This window comes from Lotus japonicus, chromosome 1 (assembly GCF_012489685.1).
Source record: "Lotus japonicus ecotype B-129 chromosome 1, LjGifu_v1.2".
Classification (NCBI taxonomy): Eukaryota; Viridiplantae; Streptophyta; class Magnoliopsida; order Fabales; family Fabaceae; genus Lotus; species Lotus japonicus.
The window spans coordinates 127,348,128-127,362,205 of NC_080041.1; the positions used below are offsets into that span (position 1 = coordinate 127,348,128).

The 14,078-nt window shown below is 33.0% G+C and overlaps 1 protein-coding gene across 1 annotated transcript; it reads right to left on the reverse strand.

Annotated features, from left to right (window-relative positions):
* Positions 1–6,427: 6,427 nt before the first annotated feature.
* On the reverse strand, positions 6,428–7,627 carry LOC130724868 (F-box/kelch-repeat protein At3g23880-like). The gene has a single exon (XM_057576138.1). It carries the CDS (start codon positions 7,625–7,627, stop codon positions 6,428–6,430), a length of 1,200 nt encoding a protein of 399 aa, XP_057432121.1.
* Positions 7,628–14,078: the final 6,451 nt, after the last annotated feature.

Here is a 14,078-nt window from a genome sequence, read left to right on the forward strand (position 1 = left end):
ATACCCAAACCGTTTTCTAGCACCTTCAGCATGACTCATGACAATGGTCAGTTTGAGCGAAAACTTTTTCCAAGCATGTATACCACCTGTAATAAGAGTAAATGAAAAATCAGTACATTCAACAATCAACTCTTTGTCTGGAGGCTTTGGTAGAGGTTTCGAAAAATATTCCTCCATGGAAATTGACTCCTTGCAATCAACAGAGTCTTCAATAAACACGACTTTTTCAAAAATGTCTACATTAATTAAAAGTGGCTTATGTGGAAAAATTGCTAATTTAGATCCATGTTCTACATCCATCTTCTTAACTTCATCCCCTGCAAAACATTTCTTGAAATCATCCAACAACTTATTTTCTTCTTCACCAGGATACATCTTCTCATTCTCATAAGTTCTTTGTGGAAGAGGGAGATGTATTTCTTGTTGGTTGGCTTCATCATTAGAATCAGCATCAGATGCAACATCGACTTCAAACTCGTTAACATCACCAGAACCATCAGTGATAGCATCAAGATGAGTATCAACACAAGGATTAACTTCATCATCAATCTCTGCATCAACTTCATGTTGCAATTTGTGAGCGCGTGCGACGAGCAGCGTGTTCAAGGAGGTAGCCATTTGTCCTAATTGGTTGGTTAAATTATGAATGGAGACCTCTTCGCTTTCAATGAAAGACCTAGTTTCTTGAATGGACAATCTAATTTCTTGCTGGAATTGCATGTTCTGGATCGCGAACTGCTTCACCAATTCTTCAAACGTCGACTCTTTAGATGGTGGTGTAGGGTTTGCTTGTTGATGGAATTCCTCTTGTGTATGGTAGCATTGTGGATCATAAAAACGATATTGAAATTCCTCTTGCGGATAGTAGCATGGTGGTGCATAAATAGACTGCTGGAATTGCCCTTGTGGATGATAGCAAGGTGGGTCACACCAAATATTTTCAAAATTCTCTTGTGGATAACATTGAGGTGACTCAAATTGTTGTTGATGGTTCTTGAGCAACATTTGTGTAACAGAAAATATTAGCTCGTCGAGGTCGGCTTCTAACTTATCAAGTTTAGCTTCCATCACTGTAATAACTCCACAAATTAACACTTATTTTACTTTCAAAAAATAGATCTATCACAAACAAAGATAATAAAAAAAAAGGATAAAAAAGACGTTAGTGGAAAAAGAAAATAAAAATAAAGTTAGTCACGAGATATATATAAAAGAAATAAAAGGAAAAAGTTAGAAAACGAGAAAAGAAAAATATTAATAAGCAACTAACGGAAAAAGAGGAAAAAAAACGTTACTAAAAAAAGTAAGGAAAATCTAAACGAGATCTGAAACAGAAAAAAAAAAAGTTAGTAAAAGAAAAACAAATCTAGTAATAAGAAATAATAATGAAGGACCTGAAAAAAAAAGTTAGTAACAGAGAAAAGAAAAAATTAAAATCTAATGATAGAAAATGGGAAGAAGATAGAAAAGATAGTAAAATAAAATAAAAGTGAGGAAAGATAGAGAAATAAGAAAGAAGATAGTGATATAATAATAGAGGATAGTAAAGAGAATTAAAAGATAGTAGATAGAAATAAAAGATATAAGATAGATATATGAGATATAAATATAAAATAAAAACACAATCTAGAATCTAAAAAATCAAGTGGTGTATACTGTATAACCGCTCGTTCCTAATTTTTTTTTTGTTTTATTTTAATAAAAACGAAAATAAAATAAATTAAACAAAAAAAAGGGAACAAAATACTCTACTAACACGCACCCGCGACAGTGCGTTCGTCAAATTGGCGCCGTTGCCGGGGACTTCGGTGATTATTGATTGTTTTTAGAGTATTATTTTTGTTTTTTTATTCTATTAATTTTTCTCTTTCTACTGGACAAAAAAAAGACCAACGTATATACTATTAGATTAGATTTGATTTGATTTGATCTATTAGATTGTAGCTTGTGTTTTTTTTTTTCAATAAAAACAGAAAAATTAATAGAATAAAAAAACAAAAATAATACTCTAAAAACAATCAATAATCACCGAAGTCCCCGGCAACGGCGCTAATTTGACGAACGCACTGTCGCGGGTGCGTGTCAAAGTATTTTTGCTTTGAATGCAGTACAAGGTGTTGAACACAAGGATCGTTCTCACAAGGACTTGATGAATAATTAATTGATATTAGAGTAAATTAAAAGCAAATAAAAGGGGGTTTTGATTGATTTGATAGAAGGTAACAAAGCAATAATTAAAGAGATAGACAAAATAGAGAAAACGTTAGTCATCGAATTATAACATTTAAGTGCAACAAACCTTCATTGGTTACAAAAGATTAATTCTTCCTTATCAATTCCCTAATTCGTGAGAACTAATTAACTAAGCGGAAATTAATTCACAGTTTCCTAAACTAAGCGATTAAGAAACAGTTACGAACTAACATGAACTAAGCAAACATGCATCAACTCTTATTTCTAAAACTACGGAATTAAACAAACCCTAGATCAGAAATAGAGATGAAGAGGATTAATAAGAACAAATTCGCATTTAAGAATAGAACCTCAAGTTTGCAAACACAAGAATATTAAAAATCCTAAGACTAACTATGGAGTTTAGCAACTCATAATAGAAAAGAGAGAGATAAAGGAGGAGGAGGAGGAGGTTATGGTGAGATGAGGTGGTGAGGTCTAACAAAAGCCTAAACCTCACTTATTTATACTAATAAATAAACTTGTTTATCAAGTAACAATCCTTGTTATCTAAATCTTTTCTAAATCTTCACAAAATCAGGCCCACATAAAGGAGTAAGCTGCTGAACACTCAGGCATTCGCGGGTCCCAAAATAAGTCTGAACCTTCAATCACGGTAAACATGAGAATTGTAGCTCTTTAAGTCAACTTCACGAGCCTTCAATCGGATCCTAATTCGGAGTTCTGTAGCCCAAGATATAATCATTTTAGTACAGACCGTTCCAGACTCGCAGGATTAGAGACAACAACTTTGCAAGGAAATTCTGACCAAGTTCTAGGCTGGTTCTGGAATTGTGCTGAAAATGAAAGTTGTAGGCCTTTGAGTTAGCTTTCCAACGACATATTATGCGTCCTTTTTTAGTATTTGTTGCTCCAGATTCAACCTGTTCTAGCAAAACAGTCATAGAAACTAAAAGTGTAGAATTAAACACTTTTCCCTGAATAATCCAAATAAGCACTAATGGTCAAAACATGACTAACTCATAACAATTAAGCACAAAAATGTATATAATGAATCTTAGAAAGACACAAATAAAGTGCATCAATTATACGCTTATCAATCATATAATTATTAATTTTTTATATTAATTTTCTAGTTTTTTTACTGCGAACCTATTTATTAGAGTTTTAGAGTTAAACAATTCTAACATTTAGCTCTCAATAGATAAGATAATTAATTCACTCAATCTATCTTGTAACATTGTTGATCTTAGATATGATTTAAGCAATTTGGTGGAGATTCCTAACTTTGTAAGAGGAATCTTTCTTCATCTTCTTCTTTCCACCCACCACCATCCTCCTCCATAATCTCTTCCCACCCGAATTTACCAGAGAAAAAACCCTAGCATCTCCCATCTTAAAAACCCTGAATTTCCAGTACCCCATTTTAAAATGGAATGAACACTCCTTTTTGTTTAAAAAAGCAACAAAAGCATTCGTTAATGAAAGAAAAAAAGTAACAAACACTCCTTTGGATTGTTGTGATATATGTATCCTTAATTTAATGTGGATTTTATTGGTCTTTATTTCTTTAAGTTTAAATTTCTGGAAATTCTGGGTTTTAGATGAGGAGGCTCGGGTGTTTAAGGAAGAAGGCTGGTGGTGGGTGGAAGGATGAAAATGTAGAAAGATTAAAGAGACTTTATGGGTTTTTGTTTGTTTTTGGAAATGAATTAGCTATGGATGAAGAAGATGAAGGTGGAAGAGGAAGAAAATGAAGGTGGAAGAGGAAGAAGATGAAGGTGGAAGAGGAGGGATTAAGATATGATTTTAAAAAAAATTCAGAGACTAAAACTGATGTGAAAAAATCCACGTGCCCGTACTCAGCTGACTAGGCTTGCCACTGGACGATTGTCTAGTCAAAATTGAGCAAAATGACTTAATTTGAATAAAAAAACTTTTTCAGGGATAACATTTCAAAGATTTTTTTCAGGGACCCAATTTGATTTCTCTTACAAAGTTAGGGAGCTCAAACGTATTTAAGCTATTTTAATTTTGAAAAACTTCTTTCGGTAATACCAACTGTTACAGGGATTGTCAATGAAATTTTATAAGCAATATATACATTTGGAAAATATTTTAAAGTTTTAATATAACTCAATACTTCTTTCAAGGTGTTAATTTTTTTTTTGTTAACACTTCTCTTAGTACTAATGGTTGTCAAAGTTGTACTTATCACGTTGCACTTTCTAGTTTCCACATTACATTGCTCACGTTCAATTGATATGACCTGACTTTTCATTGTTCAATTACCTCTCTCAAGTCTCAATAGTATATAATTTCGAGGGCCCTAAGGAAATTACTTATATTGCATTGTACACGACCCTGTATTAGATATGATAGGATAAGGTAAAATTCAAAAAGGTATCATTAATACTAAATAAGATCTTACCAAAAGAAAAAAAAAGACCATCATTAACCCTTTTCTCTAGAACTATATAAATAAGTGTTAATATTCATTCAACATGTGCACTTCACATAAAGCTTTGTTGAGGTATTTGTATTTGTTTTTTCAAAGGCTAGCTCTAGCTTCAAGAAATTTTTCTAGGTACATATATCCAACGGGCAAAGACTAACTATTAGCCTAGAGTGTTTACATGTGTTTTAACATGTTTTTTATTTCATGATGTAAAATTGAAACACTTAAACAATTATTTTCTCTTTGATTTGCTTAACTTTTTGTTATGTAGAATGACTCAAACTTCGTATACGTATCCAATATTTTCGCAGGAAAGATCAAATGGAAGATTAAAGTTCGTGTGTTGTTTTCCCCACTTATGGCACAGAATTCAAACTATTTTTTTACAAAAAAAAGTATTATTGATAAGAATTGAAAAACATTAATTAGATAAGGGTTCTCATGCCCAAGTACAAACACTACAATCAAAATATAGCAGGATCCACCCTCCATCACTAAATGGCATAAAAAGACTTAAAAATGTGTCTCAATAAAACCTTACAAAGTAAAATTTAATAGGAAAAAAACCAAGTAAGAAAAAAAGAGTGCAAACAACCTTAAAAATGCCAAAATTGCGTTCCTAGAATAAAACCCAAACCCGGCCCATCCAACAATAAGCAATTACATGTCCCAAATACGCCCAACAAATACCACAAATATATCAGTAACTCCAACCACAATAGCAGTAGCACACACGAGTTTAGCTGCCCACCAAAACATGTAGTTAATCAACCAATTATATCATCAATTTTTTTTTTGAAACTAATTATATCATCAAATTAACTCCAATACATTATCAATCAACCTTGCACCGGTACTCATTTTTATAGTTTAACTTCAAACAAACATTTTTTAATATGATATAAGTATCATAAAGATGTACAATAAAGAAAATGTACGTCCTTCAAGATTCCCAACTGTATTGGGTAGCTTACTATGGAATGAACATGATATAGCATGGTTTTTCAAAAAAATAAAGCCAAAAATAAACTAACGTCAAGGGCAGCTATCATGTACTGAAGGAGGCCTAACTCAACCCAAAAGCTAGCTCAAGAGTTTAGGTTTGCACAACCATATATAAGCAATTGCTTGGCCACATCTCTAGCCAATGTGAGACTCTAACACACCCCCTCACACCCAGTGTAGAACATCTGGAGCGTGGAATGAAACGGGTGGCCCAAATATGGGGAGTCAACAAATGGATCTAGGATAGGGGCCCAGACCCATGGTCAAACAACCATTGGCTCTGATACCATGAAGGAGGCCTAACTCAACCCAAAAGCTAGCTCAAGAGTTTAGGTTTGCACAACCATATATAAGCAATTGCTTGGCCACATCTCTAGCCAATGTGAGACTCTAACACACCCCCTCACACCCAGTGTAGAACATCTGGAGCGTGGAATGAAACGGGTGGCCCAAATATGGGGAGTCAACAAATGGATCTAGGATAGGGGCCCAGACCCATGGTCAAACAACCATTGGCTCTGATACCATGAAGGAGGCCTAACTCAACCCAAAAGCTAGCTCAAGAGTTTAGGTTTGCACAACCATATATAAGCAATTGCTTGGCCACATCTCTAGCCAATGTGGGACACTAACATGTACGGGAAAATATGGATACGGAAAGCAAAAAATTATAACAATTAATTTCTGCAGAATTAATAATAAAGTGTAGTCAATACATGATATTCTTGACGAATGTCATCCGCAACTGCTAAAGTAACTCATAATCAACCTTCAAGGAAGAGGTGAAATCAAACTCTCAATCTCAACATACATATCCATAATCCCAGCCTGCGTGTCTTTAATCAAAGCGGGGTTTTCTAGTTCAGATGAACTCCTGAAAGTGCCATTTTTGTAACTAAAAATATCTATACCCGAATCGGAGTAGAACAGTGATTCATCATCCTCCAAAACACAAATTGAACCGTAAGCCCGATGATAGGGAAACCAATCACGCAAGAAGTAAGAAGGGAAACTGAACAATTTAGTCCATGACTTAGTATTTCCATACTCTTTCATAATCCAAACATCCTTCGAATTAGTAAGTATGCACAAACAATCTCTCACGATCTCCATGGTCAAGTTGTGAACCTTTATTCCATAATCAGGCTGTAAAAATTCTTTATAAGACTCTTTCCCCAAATTAAGAGAAATAATACCCGCCGTACCACGTGCCAACCAATTAATTGCCCCACTCACACATATTCCATTGTTACCAGAGGCACAATAGGGGATACCAGGGAATTCCTCAATCTTTCTCCAAAAATTGGAGCCCAAAGTATGAACCATGACATGAGATTTGTAACTGCCAGAACAACATTTATAGTGAAATATGACAACCAACTTGAAACTATTAGAGAGTTGATCGTAACCAAACCCGTATGAATGAAATGCCCGTCCGCCATCACAATCCTCTAGCATTGGTTTTTCCAAAGGTGTCAATTCCCAGAATTTATTAATAGAAGGGTTCCACACAACAAAAGAATGGCCAAGTTCATGGCTGAAATTGCAACGACAGATGATGCCATCGCAGGAGCCAATAATTGAATAATTACGGTTACCATATTCCCGAGGGTTATCGAGTTGCATGCCACCTGTGGTCACGGCCTTGAGAATGGAAGGGAGCGGGTAAGACATATAATTGATATCACGTGAGCGGTTCATGAACCTTACAATGAGGATGCGGCGGTTGCTCCGGCGAAGATGCCTTCTGGTGAATTTGGGATCGGAAATAAGGGAATTCCAGGACTTGCAGATGCACCGGAGTTGCGAGAGGAACTTCACCGGCAAGTTGCTTATGATTTCTTCCACAATCTCAATCGGAAGGATTGGCTGCGGCGGCACCTGATATAAGTCGCCGGTGGAAGAGTGTGAAAGTGTGGTTAAAGATACGGAAGATGAAACAGCGTTGATTTGGTCACCTCTTAGCGCCATCAATTTGTGTTTGTAGAAGACGTAATGATAACCCTGCTACTTTCCGTTCTATATTTTTTACGAGCTAGCATTATCAATGAAAGTATCTATATATATCGTTCGAAAAAAAGAGCATAAAGATAAGAAAATTTAAATTCATTTATCATAAGATATGTTGACTGTTAAAATGTTAAATACGAAAATTTCTATAAGATTACGTCTTTTTAAAAGTAATAAGATTAGGTTAATAATTAAAAAAGGTTTAAAAAATGTATTAAAATAATCTATATTGATAAATATATTCTTAAAATAAAAAATTTGTGAATTCATTATAATATAACAATATTTTATTAAAATATAAAATAGTATTCATGAAGATATCAGTCTTTTTTTTTTCTTCCATTCTCTCATCTTTTTCTCTCAATTAAAACAACTTAAAAATTAGCTCATTTTTCATTTATATTCAAGTTTTTTTTTGAACAAATATTCAAGTTTTTTTTTGAAATAACAAATATTCAAGTTACTCCTTAGTCCTTACTCTACTTCATAATTTTTTATAAATATTAATTTGGCAAATCGAAACCATTGAACTGCTAAAAGTTTCAAATGAGTAGATCAAATCTACAAAAATATCACGAAATTTCAAAATCCTTTGATACTTAATCGGACAATTTCAAGATGATGGATAATATATGTTTTGAAATGTAAATAAATATCAATTATAAGACATACCTACATATTTATATTTTAACCGGGTTGTTATATATATATATATATATATATAATCATTATGATAATATTATATAATTTAAATCTATCTATTCTATATAATATACTAAAGGAAGTTTTTTTCTAGAAGGTTTTGTCACGTGTCAACCTCATATCATCCAAAAAAATGTACAATTTTTTTTTATTAACTGAAATACATATTTTTTAAAATACTATTAAATCTACATTTAATTTTTGTATCTTAAAACCAAATATTGAACAAAAATCCATCATATATAAAAAAAAAGTGCAATATTTGTGAATATTTTATCTAAAAAGGTTTTTGTAGATATAGATAATAGATGAACATGATTTTGTATCAAAATAAACTTCTCATCTCTTTAATTATAGTAATTTAAGATAAAATCTTTTAACCCCCATATCATCCAAAAAAAATATACAAATTTGGTTTTTCTTTACTTTGAAATACATATTTTTTAAAACACTATTAAATCTACATTTAATTTTGTATCTTAAAACCAAATATTGAACAAAAGTCCATCATTATAAAAAAGTGCAATATTTGTGAATATTTTATCTAAAAATGTTTTTTTAGATATAGATAATATATGAACATGATTTTGTATCAAAATAAACTTCTCATCTCTTTAATTATAGTAATTTAAGATAAAATCTTTGAAATTGACAATGAGTTCTTATTTTTTTTAGATATAGATAATAGATGAACATGATTTTGTATCAAAATAAACTTTTCATCGCTTTAATCATAGTAATTTAAGATTAAATATTTTAAATTGACCATGAGTTCTCAATTTTTTTTAATTATTATGCTATAAATTGTGTACGTATAATCAAATTATAGTAATTTAAGACAAATTTTTATAGATTGACCACGATATCAATTTTTTTATAAGAGTGTTACAAAGTGTGTCAAGCACAGAAGTGTGCAATACACAGTGTGAGCAAGGAAAAAACCGGGTCATACCAAAAGAGGGAGAAGAGATTTAGATGTTTATCTTCTGTTGAGTAAATGTTTTCAACAAATGACCCTCTATCACCCTATTTAATTTCTTATCCTATTTAATACATGATTGTATATATTTTTCTCTCATAACATGAAGAAAAAAGTTTTCTTCGTTGCTCATTTTTCCCCATTAACACGCAATGACCAAAGGTTTGTTCCTTATATACCTTCATCTTGATAATTGAGATTTTTTTTCCCTTCATTTTTCCCATTCCCTGCCATAGAAGGATGCCAAACAGAAAGACTAGGCCCAGGGCCGCACAGACCACAAGGCCAACTAGGCCTGGGCCTTAGGCCCCAGTAAAAAATAATTTATATACTCTTTTTTTTAGAAAAGATACAGGCCAGATTTTATTTTCAAAAAAAGGTAGCTCTTAATTATTGAAAAGAGTAAAGTACACGCACCCCCCTCAAGGTTTGTTAGAATTACACTCCACCCCATTCTTATCTAAAATCTATACTCCACCCCATTTTATATAGAGGCAAATTTAGTGATGAAAAATATTTTTCATTAATAATTAGTTATTATTTAAATTGTTAATCAATAATTTCAAAAAATATTTTTAATATATTCCAATAAATTTAAAATGGAAAACATCACAGTCCTCCCCATTCTCTCAATCGCGTTCTTCCTCCTTAAATTCACAATGCAAATTTTGCAATAGCACACCTGACCGGTTTACAAACCATATCTCGAACATAATGAAACATGCTTGTGTTTTCATATTTGATATTAATTCAATTTTAATCAAAATAATCTATTTATACCTCCAATTTTCAAAATTGGATTGTAGACCCAAAAAGTAACACAAATAGGTGAAGAAAATAGAGAAACAAAATTAAAAAATATGAAGTGGATCGGAGGTTATTAGAACCCAACGATGCGGTGGAGCACCGTTTTTAACAAAATCCAACAACATCTTAAACCAACAGAGCGTTCACTCACAACTTAAAGGGGTGAAGTTCACAAGAAGTAGTTGAACAAGTGGGCTTTGAGGATGTGCGATTCACGTTCTGGGGTTCAAGTCGCAACAAAACTTTGAGGCATGGTGGTGCCATGGGGTTTCACATTCTGGGACGGTGGTCGCCGTGTTAAAGAGAGCAAAGGCTTGGTGGTGATCGTTTGTGGTGAGAAATATGATTTGGAGATAGATGGGACGTGGACTTAACAGACAGAGTTGATGGTTTTTTAAAATTTAATTCAGTAAAATTATTTTCATAAATTAATGTATGATAGTGTATATGCATTAAATTTATTTAAATTTTCACTAATTAGTAATTATTTTTTAGTAGTGACGAATTTGTTTTCGTCACTAAATTTTGCCTTTATAAAAAATGGGGTGGAGTGTAGATTTTAAAAAGAAATGGGGTGGTGTGTCATTCTTGCAAACCTTGAGAGGGGTGAATGTATTTTACTCTATTGAAAAAAGAAATGGTTGGCCATATATTGGGCCCTGGAAAAGTCAAAAGGTTAGCCCAAGACAATTTATTAGTAAGATTGTTGTTATTATTGACCCGAAAAAATAAGACCGTTGTTGTTGCTATTATTTTTTTCAACATCCATTGCTTGCTAATTGCTACTCTCTCCGTCCTCATTTATAAGTCACATTTTTTGAGTTTTTTTTGTCTCTAATTATAAGTCACTTTGTGATACCAATGCAACATTTAATATTTTTTTTCCAATACTAACCTCATATTTAAGATGAAAGATGTAGTTATATTTGAAAAGTTTTAATTTGGAGAGAGAAAGTTTAAGGGTGACATTGGAAATAACATGTTTTTTTCTTACAAATTTATTGTTTTTAACTACTTTTCTTAATCTAAGATAAGTAGTTAAAAGTGACTTATAATAGGGGACGGAGAGATTATTTAATATTTTGGAAAGAACATACTTGAAGTAATTTGGAAAGTTAGAAATTCTAAGTGCTAACGGTAATACCAAATCGGCTAACAATAAAGGGAACAAATTATTTCGCTTATATATAGCCCTTTTTTTTTTGAAAGAGCTTATATATAGTCCTCAAAAAGGGTTAAAGGTCATATTAGTCCCTGTGTTTGTAAAAGTGTTTGATTTTGGTCCTTTAGCAAAAAAATGACGTTTAGTGACGGCTTTTTTTACAATTACTGGCGGTTTATAATACAATTACTGGCGGTTTTTTGACTGAGGGACCAAAATCAAACGCTTTTACAAATACAGGGACTAATATGACCTTTAACCCCCTCAAAAAACTACAAGGCGTGACATAAGTGGTGAATGTGCATTTCCTTAAGGATTTTGCCTAAGCTTCTTGCCCGGGTTCGATCTCTATGAAGTAAAAAATAATATCTTTGCCAGGGACATCACTACCGTGGTGGCCAAAGGAACAAAAAAAAAAAAATAGAGCCCTCAAAAAAAAAGTTTGTTATTTTTCTTTAAAAAAATTATTATTTCTCCGGAAACCTGATTATTATTTATTCCACGATCTCGATCGAAAAGATTGGCTGCTGCAGCGGCGGTGCGTGATGTATGTCGCCGGTGGAAGAGTCTGAAATTGAAAGTGAGGTTAAAGTCACTGTGGAGGGAGGTGATGATACAAAGTCGTTTTGGTCATCTCCCAGCTCCATTTGAGTTTGTAGAACACGTAATGATGAGAACCCTTGTGTTGCGTTAATTGATTTATGTGGGAATTTACTTTTCAATGTGTGGCGTTGATCAAATTAAAGTATCCGACACTAATTACATGTGAGATTGGCAGGCGGTGGAAGAACAGTGAAAAGGCAAGTAATCAAAATCAGTAGCAGCAGTGGTAGAGACTAGAGAGTAAACCTAGTTGGGAGGAAGATTGAGAGTCTAATCACGTGACTTAATTATGTCATGTTTTAATCTCAACCATTTATTTAAATCCAATGGTTCTAAAATCATTCTCATTTTCTCATAGAAAAAATGTTTTCTCATATGATACATCTCCTATATATATAAAAGCGACTTAAGCATTAAGTTTTTTTTTGGTACAAACTTAAGCAAATACAAAATACTCTCGCACCCATTAAGGTTTCTCAGAATAATACTTAACCCATTTTTATCTAGTGTGAGATATGTTTTTGGTCCGTCACTTATACATCATAATCTAAAATGGTCCTATAAAAAAGTTTCATAATTTTTAGTCACCGAAAATTTGTTTGATGAAAATAGTTCTTATAACATCGATTTTAGTCTTTCAAATTATCTTTCATCTAATTTAATCGTTCTCCATTTTATCTCCTTCTTCTTCCTCCGCGCCAACCCTCCTCCCCACAATTTTTTTTGGCCAAGCACAATACTTAAGCCTTCTCAATTATGAATTAACAATATAAATTTTAAATTCCATTATTTTGTTTAGAAGTAATCACAGCATGTCTATCTTTGATCAACACCTATTTTCCCAAACTATTATGTTTTAGTATAATTAATACTATTTATCACATCATATTCCATATATGGTCTCATTTAATATTATATATATCATCTACCACGTTCAATATTCAACTATTATTATTATCAAAAAAAAAAAATTCAACTGTTACAATTTTCACCAAGTACTTAACCAATAACTATCATTCTTCATCAATTAATGACCTATTCAACAATGTATATAACCTTAAACGGCAACGGTTTTAAAATGGAGGAGAAATATCTAAAGTGCATGTTTGGTTTGACATTATATCATATGTGCAAATGAAAAAACACACATCCCAACACGTAAATGAGGAAGCAAAACATTGACACATTGACTTAAACATGTAGACGTTCAAACCTTCTCTGTGCTAAAGTAATACATATCAGGATTGTCAATAGCGTGCAAAAGCGGCACAATCGCGGCGGTGCGTGGCAACACATAGGTTGGGTGCGACGCAAGAGGCTATAGGGGCGCGGAACGCGTCGCGGTGGCAGCAAGGGCGATCGCGGCCAAAATCGCACCTGGTTGAGCGCAATGGCGGCGCGAGGAAAAAACCCAACTTTTAGAGCAAAAACCTGAAATTACCCCCAGCTTTAATCATTAGGTTATAACTTTTAAGGGCATTTTAGGGTTTTTTTTAATTTTTTAATGAAACACGACGTTTTATGCAGTGTAAACCCTACGTTGCGAGCTATGTCTGACGAGACCCTTTTGTCCACAGTTCCTTATTATAAGAAGTATGGTTTTGGGTCAGTGCCTAATGCTTAGACATGCCTTTGGTTTTATTATTATAGTAATGTGAACCTAATTAGATTTTTTGATGTTCCTGATCTAAAATCTATAGTCATGGAGCAGTTCAGAGATATTAACTAATTTATTAACGATGATGACTATGAGTTGGAGTCCATGGTACTGAATGACATGATTTTTAAGCCACAAACTTCAGTGTCTTTGCATACAGATTATTCATGATCATGAATGATATAACCAATAGAAACTGCTCCCAAGACCTTTCAAACCTACCTACACTAATTTATGTTATTGATAACTAATGAAGGAAAAGTTAGTGATTTCTTATCTGGTTGCTTCCAAACTTTTAGATATGAAGAGTGTGCACCTTTATGTGTGAGGACCCCAAAGTATCCAAGGACATTTATCAAACCTTTGGCTTTGAGGAAAACACGGTTATATAGCTAGTTGTATGCTCTTAAAAAAAAATATAGCTACTTGTATGGAAGACACTTCCCAAAAATGCTTGAACACCACACTGATGTTACATCACTAAGGGCTGGTTCAATCCACA